The following is an 11970-nucleotide window of genomic DNA, read 5'->3' on the forward strand; positions in this document are numbered from 1 at the left end:
GTCAGCAATGGTCACGTTATATCCATCTAAAAAAAACACAGCAGCACGAACAAATATGTTTAGCCTACGGCACAAACGTCGGGTGCTGGTGACATCACAGTCCATAAAATATAATGTTTAGCCTATGTCTTCAAAAAAAATGAAAACATGGCAGCGTAAACAAAACATACAAACGTATAGTTAGTTGGCCAGCTATCTATTTTGGACAATTTGTGAATCATTACACACCTACCCTTACGTTTTACGACATAATTAGCTCTCTCTGATCCGATTAGGCCTACAACTTTGTCCAGGTTCTAGTGCTGCACGAGCTGCGTTATTCGCGTCAAATCTGAGCTACTCGCTAGATGTAAATATCTTAAAAAGTAGGACAAATATCAGACAGACACCTTTACGTTATATATAAACCGCATTTATTTTTGTGTGCTTTATTGCCAGCGTTAATGCATTATTTTACCTAACGTTAATGACACAACGTTAATTACCTTGATGGCTACTATGTAACTAACGTTAGCTAATTAGCAAATGCAACTCAGGCCTTGTAAGTAATTAGCTGGCTTAAAAAATAGCTACAAGTGCTTGTCATTTTTAAGTGTTGGATATTTCCAAATAGCGCTGCATCGTAAGTTTACTGGGATCCCATGATAATGTTATTGCTCTTGGCATTGAAGCGCTCTGTGTAGGCCTATCAGGAAATAATGTAATGCCAAAGTTTTTTTCAGGGCACCAACCAGCAAAACGTTGCACAGTAGAACCCACTTTCTTCGTTATGGAGAAAGCAGTGTTCTGGAAGTCGACGCAGAATTTTTGCCATGAAGTACAGTGTTTATCCAAAGCATGACCGGACGAACGAAAATTATCATGGCACAAACGTAGAAGAAAATAACGTGACCATTTAGGAGCAATTTGGAGAAGGTTGGGGTGCTGGGTGACGTCATCGCCTAAAAATATAATGTTTATATCTAGAAATCCATAGCAGCACAAACGAAAATTTTTACGGCACAAACGAACAGTAATACCATTTCGATTTTTTTTTAAATACTTGGGGTGCCAACTTCACGCAGGTGATTTGGAAGTATTGCACTTAAAATCATGCCCTGCTCAAGACTTGCACATACACCAGTTAGGTATGCCTCAATTAAAACATCATTGATGTACACTAGTGCAACGTTAGTTAGCTAAACCATCCGCTGTTAATGTATACAGTTCAAACTGTAGACCACACGCGTAACGTAATGCTGCAAAGACCAATGATTACGTTCGCGCAATTACGTCATAACTTCTAACGTGATAATTGCGTACGCGTTCTGGACGCAGGATCTTACGCTCTGAGTTGGAACATTGTGAACATCTCTTTTTAGATCCAGTGAGAAAGTTTTAAACAGCTGTATTAGCAGGTTTAGGTAAGTACCTAGCTGCCAACCGTTCCCCTCAGCCTTGCGCCTTCTTCAGCAGGCCCCTGTAACATTATAGGTAGCAAGCTGATATTTTTGATATCGAGTCGTAAGGTGATGAGTGTTTAGCTTCCTGGCTAACTTAGCTGACGTTATATTTCGATGCTCATTTTGTGGCGAGCCAGTCTGCATTTGTAATCAACGCCCCGGGTATCGTTACACTGTGCCACCCGTTAGCTGATTAGATCCTTTAGCCACATAGTTTAGCAAGCTGGCCAAAGAGATACTTGGCCTGGCTTGCTAGCTAACTGGCTGGCTAGTTAGCTAACCGTAACTACATCTAAAGAAGGCACTCGGAGCGTGTTACGCTGGTGCAAGACGGCCTTCTGTGTTTGCTTGATTAATCGATCTGCAGGTAACACACGGAGCGAACATGTCACGTGAACATTTAAAATACAATTTCGTCTAGAACGGAATTCATGGAAGAGAGAGATGAAAGAAAATTCCTCCTTATTCATAGAAGTTACGTTAACTGTGAAGTTGCTGAGGTTGATGGGTAACTTATCTAACTTGCCTCGCAAGCGTTCCTGTCCCACGTATTCCCATCGCGTCAAATATTGTTAAAAACCTTATCCGAATTGAGGTATTTTACGACGCACTGTTAGCGTGCTTTCGCGGATGAATGAATTATTTCGTGAGAATGAAAGGCAAAACAGGTCAGTACAAAATACTGCCCAAAGTAGGTATTAGTCTGTCTACTAAAACTAACGTTGGTAGCCTGCACTGATCATTATGTGGTATTCATTAGCGAGTTAGCCGGTTAGCTAATTCAGCAGCGTTATGAAGTAGGCCTGGCTAGTTGGATACATTAGGTTTTAAATGGGTGACTCCATTAGCTTGCTATGCCGTTGTTGCATACCTGACTTTGCGTAAATAGCCAGCAATTACAAATAACAGTAACTCAGTAGGTGTTCTGCACATGCACCATCACCGATTCGGGACGCATATTATGTCTCTATTATGTCTCTAACAGGACCAAAATGCAGTTGTTTTTGCGCGCGCAGAATACTCATACCCTGGAGGTGACGGGACAGGAGACTGTCCAAGACATCAAGGTGAGACTAGAAAGTTGTGGAAATAATGTAATCTCTGTGTGTGTATTATGTGCAGCTGTTAGTATTTGCTTCTACTTGTTTGCATGCATTATTGCCAAGAATTTCACTGCAGACCATTAAAAATCCAGTTCTAACACTTGTAATCATTTGAAACACTCCATTTGAAACTGCACTTGATAAGGTGTACTGTTTGCCTGGTGATAGCTAGTCAGTAGGACGACCCACTTGTTTCTGCAATACTCACGTGGGATGTACCAGTCAAACTAAGAAGGTGTCGTGTAGGTTCACATCCAGGCCCTGGAAGGGGTGTCAGTGGAGGACCAGGTGCTGTTGCTGAATGGCACCCCTTTGGAGAACAGTCACTCTCTGCTGAATTGTGGGGTCTCTGAGCACTGCACTCTGGATTTAGTGGCCCGGATGCTGGGAGGTCAGTCCCGAAGATACTCAGTCGTCCAAAAAGATTCTGTCAAAACTGGTTCGTCTGAAGTAGAATTTACCTGAGTGCATGTCTGTTCATTCATTTCTCACCAGGTAAAGTCCACGGCTCCTTGGCTCGTGCTGGCAAAGTAAGAGGACAGACACCAAAGGTTAGCAAGAAAGTTTTTGATTACTTTGGGTCTTTTGATATTCATAGTAACAAATATCTGACTCCCACAAAATAAATTGATTACTCTTGTGTATAAGAGAATATTTTGGCAGTTATATTTCATTTTGTTTTCCTGCAGGTTGACAAACAGGAGAAGAAGAAGAAGAAGACTGGCCGTGCCAAGCGTCGCATCCAGTACAACCGGCGCTTTGTCAACGTGGTGCCCACGTTTGGCAAGAAGAAGGGCCCCAATGCCAACTCCTAAACTTTGCCCCCTTCCTCTGAAACATATGGTGAAGGGCTAACATTCCAGGTTCCAGTGATGATTACATGATCTAACAATGAAGATTTTGCATGGCTAAGTTTCACTACACCATTTATTTTCCAATTAAGACATAATTGTGAATTCAGGCATAGACTGAAGTCTTTTCTCTAATACTTTTGTAAGCGTTGAAATAAAGTCCATAATATATTTAAAAGAGGGTGTGCGTTTCCTTTTTAAAAGGTATTTTTAAATGTTTATCAGTTTATTCCTGTGTTTACTTTTCCAAGATACTTGGGAAATACAGGCATAGTGTTAGTTTTGTACATTTGGAAAAATATGACTGTGTCAACTGATTGTAAGAACTGGAGTAACAGTTTTTTGGGAATTTTTTTTTTTCATTTTGACTGACCTTGACATGTAAGGCGGAATGACTGATGAGCAGCTATCTAGTGATTGACTAATAGTGTATACCTATTTTGAGTTTAAAATGTGAAATCTAATGGTGGCTATTGTTCATACTGAAGAAAAAAAGCCAGAGCATTTGTGTCCATTCAAGGCATGCTATTGTACTGTAGAGGCTTCAGTAGGGTGTGGGGTTCATGCTCTAAATACTGATAAAGAAAATTGGACTGAAACTCCCTGAGGTTCAAATATGTTGAAGGAACATAAAGATGCTGAAATGTTTCAGACCTTCATCTGTGGTGGAGCACAAGAGAAGAGTGACCAGCAGGAGAGATCTGACAGGTGTATGACCATCAAGGTGGTGATAAAGGACATTGCTGCAATTAAAACCATCACACAATTATTGGTTATTCCTACTAAATCATTGGTGCACCACATATGTTTACAGATCAAGTGGGTGTTGAAAAATTAAACTAGTGGGCAAAAGGTTTAACTCCTCATTCATGCAGGGTCATGACTGTTATTGCAGGAAAATGGGGGTGTGACTATAGGTGTGCCTGTGGTTTGAAAGGAATGCAGAATTAGGGGTCAACATGGCCATTTTTGATAGTGGAGCTTACTAATACTTTAAAGGAGGAGTGGCACACAATACTACCAGCTTTCTACCAGAAATTAATAAACAGTCTTCCACAACATATTGAAGAGGACATTAAGGCCAGAGGCTATTATTTTCTTATTTTTCATGGCTACCCCTGTCCTGACTTTTGCTCTAGTTGATACATGATGTATTTTCATTTACATTTATTTATTTAGCAGACGCTTTTATCCAAAGCGACATACAATAGTGCGTACAGTAAGTATAGCGACAGTACGGGGACAGGATGTGTACAGTTCCATTTGAGAATGCTAGTGAGGAACATTGGATGTCCCCTTTATTCAAATGATGAGATGATATTGAAGAGGGGTAGGACTATGAAATGTAAATAAGAGGATTGTTTACACGCTGTACAGGAGGTGGTTAGGTGGTCCCAAGAGTGGGGTTTTAAAATTTCTATGAAAGACTACATGTGTTGCGCTTGTATGGCCAACCAGCAGAAGTGGGTAGGTATTTTTAAGTGTTTGGGGATGTGGCTTGACTCAAGGCTAACATGGGCTATTTGTATTAATTATGTTGAGATGTCATGCAAAAGGACTCATAATTCAATGAGTTTTTACCAGAGGGCTGGCAGGACCTTAGTGATGAACATCTGTGCTTTGACTAAGGATTAAGGATGTATCATGTATGATTCAGATGCAAGTGCAAGATTGAAATAGATGGATGTAATCCAGGCCAGAGAGCTCAGATGGAGTAGTGGATCATTTAGAATCACTCCTGTGTGCACACTTAAAGTAGAGCTAGGAGAAGTACCTTTGGAAGTGCATTACATTGCATTACATTATTGTCATTTAGCAGATGCTCTTGTCTAGAGTGATTTACAGATGTTACAATTTTACATGATATCCATTCATACAGATGGATATCTACTGAGGCAATTTTGGGTTAAGTACCATGGCTCTTTCTTAGGCAACAGCTGGACATGACTTTAAAAAAAGCTACATAAAGAGGAAGTTGATAATGAAAGAACATGGGTGGAAAGTTATGTAGAACCTTTGTGCATTTCTCCCAGTTTCTTTGAGTAGCACCAAAAGCCAATATCAAGCCATGTTGGGTGAGGGGTGTTTGATGGTTTGTCTATCTCTATGGCTGAGATGATGGCTTTAGTTCTGGCACTACAGTGAGTCGGGGAGGTCAGGCCTCATAGGGTGGTTGTGCTTCTAACTTGGACGGTCCCTCCTCCACATGTTTGTGCAGAATGGGTCTGCTGCTAAAGGTTCCTTTGGCGCTGCAGCGCGTGGATAGGATGGGAAAAGGTGTTTTGTGACAGGACATGCAGGGCTGAGGAGAACTGATGTAGCAAATATTACTGCAAAGAGTCTTAGGTGATGAAGGGTGGACATTAATGACCCTTTTTGCATGAGTGAAGTAATCTCAAACAAACAAGTAATGCTATATGGCCAAGTCTCTAGGATAATGAGGTGACAGACATGTCTATAGGATCCAGAAAGGAGGTAAAAGGGAAGCCACTACTAGCTATAAAAAGAATGACTAAGCTAAATTTATTGCATACAGTACTGAACCCTCTCTCATAAGCTTAACATCAAGCATGTCACTCAATGCACTAGATATGACAGGGCAAAGCAGGTGTTGTTATTGTTGTTATTGTTAAGGCAGTTATTTGCCTTCCTCACGAAACCAGTTAAACATCCCGTTACAGTAGGTGGCGATATGCACTCAAAAGAGCAGTGGTGTACCTCCTGTAACCTAAGAAGAAGAAATTGGTCCAATCATATTCACTCTAGAAACTTTTTAACCTCTGACCCGTTTAACGTAACCAGACAGCGCCACTTTTAATAACAATGAGCGATATGATATAAGATGAATTTCAGTCGCAGGTTCGCTGGTGAGCTAAGAGCAAGTTCTTTGCAAAATATCGTATTTCTGTTTGAACAACCCCTTCGTTTCATGGGGGTCTATTAAGTAGGAGTATTTTGCCGAAAATGCATTATTTTCTTCTTCACTGAACTCAGCCAGCTTGTTACTCGTGAGTGGTCAATTAGCAAGCCCGCTAGCTATGTACAGAATGTCACAGAAAAGGCGTTGATTCTTATGTATATTTAAACCTCATCGTGGCAGATGTTGAACAGCCTTTCTGCTTATTCTTATTTTCTTTTGTTATGAAATGACATCTCAGGAGAGCGTTCGTATGTAACATTATCTAGAATTAATTTTGTTTAAATGGTTTCTCGGTGTAATCTAGCTAACGTTAGCTACCACAAACCAGAGGTGGACTGAGTTTGCTAGCGTCTGCAGAAATGAGCGGTGGAAATCAGAGGACTTTATTTCAGACATGGGGGGCACAGGTTCCTCCAAAACCTGGACAGGCAAAGGACACCGGGAAAAAAGTTACCGGGAGGCGAAAAACAGCATCGCGCAGCACCGCGGGGAAAACTACCAAGGGGGGAAATAAGTTGCCATTACCATCCCGTCCTTCACTGGGGGGAGGTATCGGTTCTGGGACATCGGCCAACTACGAGGCGGAAGATGCAGCAGAAGATGACGATGTCATGTTAGTAGCTGTTTATGAAGCCGAAAAGTCTTTGCAGAACGTGTCCCATACCGAAGACGACGCTAATGCAAATCTGAACTCCATAAAAAACTGCCCAACACTGACGGCCTCGGACACCGGCGCCGACCCAGCAGAGCTCCCTGGCTTTGACAGATCGTCAGCCGAGGTGTGGATTTACCCCACGAACTATCCAGTCAGGGCGTACCAGCTAAAAATCTCGGAAAAAGCCCTTTTTGAGAACACCTTGGTGTGTTTGCCTACCGGTCTAGGGAAGACCTTCATCGCCTCGGTAGTGATGTATAATTTTTACCGCTGGTACCCGTCGGGGAAGATTGTGTTCATGGCTCCGACGAAGCCGTTAGTTGCGCAACAGATCGAGGCGTGCTACAAGGTGATGGGAATACCACAGGGACACATGGCAGAGTTGACAGGTAGGTAGTGCGTCCATGCATGCGGATGTCAACACTCAACAATGACAGTAGCACTTTTGCTATTTTGTTTGAATTTTAGATTCAATGTCATTGTTTGGTAACACACTTTTTCCCGGAGTGATCTCACTCCCTAAGCAAAAGAACGAATGGCTGAACTCATTTGTCTTTATCTACTCGTCCGTCAGGCAGCACTCAGGCGCAAATGCGGCGGGAGCTGTGGAGGTCGCGACGCGTGTTCTTCCTCACCCCGCAAGTAATGGTGAACGACCTGTCTCGAGCGACCTGCCCCGCCTCTCAGGTCAAGTGTGTGGTGATTGACGAGGCCCACAAGGCCCTGGGAAATCATGCCTATTGCCAGGTACAAGCGCCTTGCCCACGAAATACTCCAGCAAGAGCTGGCAAAAATTGCATGCACCCTCAAAATTCCTATGGTCAGTTCAAATCGTCCTATGTGAATCATAGTTGTTTCCCTTTTTGTCTTGACTTTTCTATATTGTTTGTGTCTTGATGTAAGTTAGTCATTATACTTGTAGAATACTGGATTGAGTTCTGTAAGTAGTGTGGGTGGTATTGTATCGGTGCTCCTATGTCTGAATGCACACCTGTATACTTCTCTCCAGGTGGTTCGGGAATTGCGAAGCCAGACCGAACAGTTTCGCATCTTGGCCCTGAGTGCCACTCCAGGGGGAGACACTGCAGTGAGTGGCACCGCCTGTACAGGACAGTTTTTGCCTTTCCAAACAGCCGCAGTCCTAACTCTGTTCCCCCCTCTAGGCGGTGCAGCAGGTCATCTCCAACCTCCTGATCTCCCACATAGAGCTGCGCTCTGAGGAGAGCCCAGACATCCAGGCCCACTCGCACCAGCGCAGCCTGGAGAAAGCGGTGGTTCCCCTGGGGGACATGCTCTCGGGCTACCAGGCCCGCTACCTGCAGGTAGGCTCATGGGATTTTTATACAGCCAGTTGCTGAAAGATAATTTACTATCTTAGTGAAATTTGTAAAAGCTTATTGGACACTGAGGATTAAAATTATTGGAATACAGTTTATGAGGAGTATATCAAAGAGAGAGAATTTTCCCATACATGTTGACTCTCAATCAGTTTAAATCCTTTTTTTCAAACTGTGTTTTTGATAAGGTGTTGTGTTGGTTGAACGCTTGATGGTGTTGGTGTTAATGCTGCCACCTGGTGGTCAATATTGTTGTCAGTGGTACTCAAGTTTCATCAGTTCAGTACTGTCGCAACATTTCCTTGTTTCTTATGTTTTTAAGACAAGCGTTGCTTGTTTCTTCCCCTGTAATCTAATCGGAAATCTAATTAATGCTAAAGACAAGTCATCGGGACAATATCTGTTAATCTTCTTTGCACTATAGTGTGTAAAACATGGTGGATTACTTGCAGTTTATCTTAAGTTTAAGAATATGACTGAAAGACACTCATGAGCTTTTAGGACTTAAATTAAGAGTCATTCAAGTACATATTTATCTGAATGTTTCTTTTACCCACCTGAGAGTTTTGAAAATGACTGTCGTGGGTCACTAACAAGATTATTGAGTTCAGGTTTGCTTTAAAAAGAACAGTTTGAGAGCAGCTCAGTGACTGGGTGCAGTTTTACTGATGAGCAGGTGAAGCGGACATTCTGATACTGCCTGCTGAAGGATGTAAGGCCTCACTCCTAAATTAAGACTTGGGTTGATCCTGCATTTTTTTCTTTTTTGCAAATGAGCATCAGTAACATTTTGGGACTTGGTGTATAAATGAAACAGGTCTTTTACTTGTAGGTCTTATGTCCTGTGCCATGGCCATTACTCCATAGCCTCACATATTATAGCTGGGTATAGTGGGTTGCAAGCTAGGTTGGAGACCCCCCCATTGGCAGAGAGATGAAGATCAAGAGATGCATGTAGAAAAACATGCTACACCCCTTCCACAGGGAATCACCCTTATCAAATAACGCTGCACTGACAGGTGTATATGCTGTTATTTTAATATACATTAAAAATTCCACATTTGAATATATGTTAGGACTTAGGGTACATTTTGTGGGTTCTTTAAACACAAATGCATTCATTCATTAAGTGGGTTGTGAGCTCTTAGACAACCCATTTTTTTACATTACCAGTTTGTCAGTTTAGAGTAAGCATATTATGTGAATTATATACTGAATATAGTGAGAATATACTGACCTCATTAACTAATTGAACATTTAAGATCTGTTTCATAAAATCCCATTTGTTAGTTTTGTGGCATTCTCTTAGAAATTGAGTGTTTGAATCAAGCAGGCGTTTATGTTAATTTCAGCAGTAAAATAATGTGAAATGTGACTGTAATCTCCCTGGCTGTACCTGAGCCACTGAGCTCCCTGCCACATCCTGCAGCTACCTCTTGCAATTTGAAATCTGTATTAATCCTTTTCACAGTAAAACATGGAGCATAAGAGACATGTCTGTGCTCCAAACATCTACTGAAATCCCTCTGGTGAAATGTCTTTGTGGAGTGAATGAGTGAGTCTGGAGATGGGTGGCTGTGCTGTTTGAGAAGCTCACTGGGAGAGAACCAGCCTGTTGTAGGAGAGGAGTGGATTAAATGAATAAATACGGTCCTATAAACTTCCCCAGTTTCACATACTGTTTGGCATGTGGATTATTCTGTAAAACTAGACTGAAATGTAGTTTCTGATAAAGCTGGTTTTTAAGAAGTACAGATGGTTTTTAAGAACTGCAGATGCTCAGTGGGATGGCATACCTTCAATTTGTTAATTAGCCTTATTGTATGGCATCTCTAACCTCTTTTTTGTCCACGGGAGAGTTTAGCAGAACAGGCTTACAAATTGCGTAGTTGCTAAGTTTATGCCTTACCCTTGGGCAAGGTACTTAACCCATGATGTGGGTACAGCTGTGTGAATGGATATAGTTGTATGTTGCTCTGGATAGGAGTGTCTGCTAAATGGCAATAATGTACTTTAGTGCCACAGTTTCAGCACATCCAGTCCTCATTAATCTGTGTTGTAGTTGTGTTAGAAGTGTCTTTTATACATGAAAACAGTGTTTTTTGTGCTTGATAAAAAAGAAATGAAATACCAGTGGAGGATACCTTGCAGTATCTATATCAGTACACATCTATTTCATTATAATTAGTCATAATTCATAATTTGAACATTGATAATTCAGGGCTGTTAAAGTAATGGTTCCCTTATTACAGACTGTATTTTTACAGGACCTACCAATGACTGTAATGCAAAGCATCATCCGTAGATGAATACTCATGTCCAGTCAGGCAGAAATCTGCTCCACAGCCGAGTGCAGCAGATGGTCTCTGGTGTGGTGGAGGATATTGGGAAATATCTGAAATCTGGTGATGCCTACACTCTGTTTAAACAGACAGGGAATTGCATGTACCAGTGTTTCACATGTTCTGTGTTTTTGTCAGTGTGTTCGTTTAAGACGGAGTATTAATCTTGACACACAATGATCTAGTAGAAACACAGACTGTATGGACCTGCACACGGCAGGAGCCAGTCCCACGCTCTCTTGCTGCTCATTTTGTTGGCGTTTTCTGCCATTCAGAGGTAATGGCCACCATGAGTTCAGAGGTGCTTTTCTGTGCGTCTTTGGTAGGAGGTGAGTCGTCATTGGCCGGTAATCCCATGGCGCTGCAGGGGACCTGGCGGGAGTGGCTCTCACCCTCAGGCCAACCTCCTGTCCCGTTTGACTTGTGAGGTCATGCAGTGCTCCTCATCACATGATCCACATGGCAGCAGGATTTGGAGGGCAAATGGAGGAAGGCTTTGCAAGGCTGTGGAGGCTCATGGATTTGAAGCCCCCCTGGGACATAGCTGTGACCCTGTTTGAGGGCAGTGATGTCCATTTTAAGTACATCCTCTGGCTTTATTCTGGCTCTGGTCTTAATTACATAGAGCCATTTGATCGGATGGGAATTTGAATTAGCTGTTGTTTCAGGTGGATCTGTGGGACTGGGAGTGGACACCACTGAGTCTAGACCTTTACCTCAAATGATCCAATGATTTATAAAAGGTGTTATATAAATGGGTTAACAATATGAAAGTGTCACTAAAACGACTGAAAGAATTATCATATTATTTTCTAGTAGAGGTGTCATCCCTTCGTTAACATATTCACTTTTCTTGAATGAAGCAAGAGTGGGTACACAGCACTACAGAGACAATCTCTCAGCTTCTCTCAGAGAGTTTGACTGTAATATTTTATTACTTCCTTTTGAAGAACACAAAGGACAGACATTAACAAAAACAACCAAGAAACCCACAGTAGCTCTTTTTTGCTGTACTTCATTTTGAAACATCTTATACAGCACACTTTTACAAAACACAGAGACGTTGTGGAGAAGAACACCTGGAGGTTCCAGAACAGAGGCGCCCTCTCTCCACTCAGCGAGTAGCAGCCCTGTGCGTAACGCTGCGAGATCAAGCCGCTCCTCTAGAGCTTTTGGCCCAGCAGGACCTACTCCTGCGATCATGTACTTCAACATTTAACACATATCTACAGTGACCTCCCCTTGTGAGAAATCCAGTCGTCTTCAAAAGACTCAGGCCTGAGTGTGGGGAAGGTGAAGAGATCAGGATGTTAAACTGCA

General features: G+C 42.2%; 2 protein-coding genes across 2 annotated transcripts in view; both read left to right on the forward strand.

Annotated features, from left to right (window-relative positions):
* The first annotated feature begins 1294 nt into the window (after window positions 1-1294).
* LOC118787148 (ubiquitin-like protein FUBI) lies at window positions 1295-3574 on the forward strand. The gene is made up of 5 exons (XM_036542607.1): window positions 1295-1403; window positions 2428-2509; window positions 2792-2936; window positions 3041-3096; window positions 3235-3574. The coding sequence occupies exons 2-5, from the start codon at window positions 2435-2437 to the stop codon at window positions 3358-3360; spliced, it is 402 nt and encodes a 133-aa protein (XP_036398500.1). The 5' UTR covers window positions 1295-1403; window positions 2428-2434; the 3' UTR covers window positions 3361-3574.
* A 3353-nt stretch (window positions 3575-6927) lies between these two features.
* fancm (FA complementation group M) overlaps window positions 6928-11970 on the forward strand; it is an 81638-nt gene continuing 76595 nt past the window's right edge. The window contains exons 1-4 of the mRNA XM_036541507.1: window positions 6928-7360; window positions 7546-7718; window positions 7981-8058; window positions 8135-8293. Of these exons, the coding sequence (XP_036397400.1) occupies window positions 6928-7360; window positions 7546-7718; window positions 7981-8058; window positions 8135-8293 (843 nt within the window). The remainder of the gene's footprint in view (window positions 7361-7545; window positions 7719-7980; window positions 8059-8134; window positions 8294-11970) is intronic.

The sequence above is a fragment of the Megalops cyprinoides genome, chromosome 12, assembly GCF_013368585.1.
Source record: "Megalops cyprinoides isolate fMegCyp1 chromosome 12, fMegCyp1.pri, whole genome shotgun sequence".
Taxonomy (NCBI): Eukaryota; Metazoa; Chordata; class Actinopteri; order Elopiformes; family Megalopidae; genus Megalops; species Megalops cyprinoides.

What these genes read in the sequence shown, in the direction of transcription:
- LOC118787148 (XM_036542607.1), top strand. Translation starts at nt 2,435, where the DNA reads ATGCAGTTGTTTTTGCGCGCGCAGAATACTCATACCCTGGAGGTGACG. An exon ending in AGACTGTCCAAGACATCAAG is followed by an intron (nt 2,510 to 2,791) that starts GTGAGACTAGAA and finishes GGTGTCGTGTAG; the next exon opens with GTTCACATCCAGGCCCTGGA. An exon ending in TAAGAGGACAGACACCAAAG is followed by an intron (nt 3,097 to 3,234) that starts GTTAGCAAGAAA and finishes GTTTTCCTGCAG; the next exon opens with GTTGACAAACAGGAGAAGAA.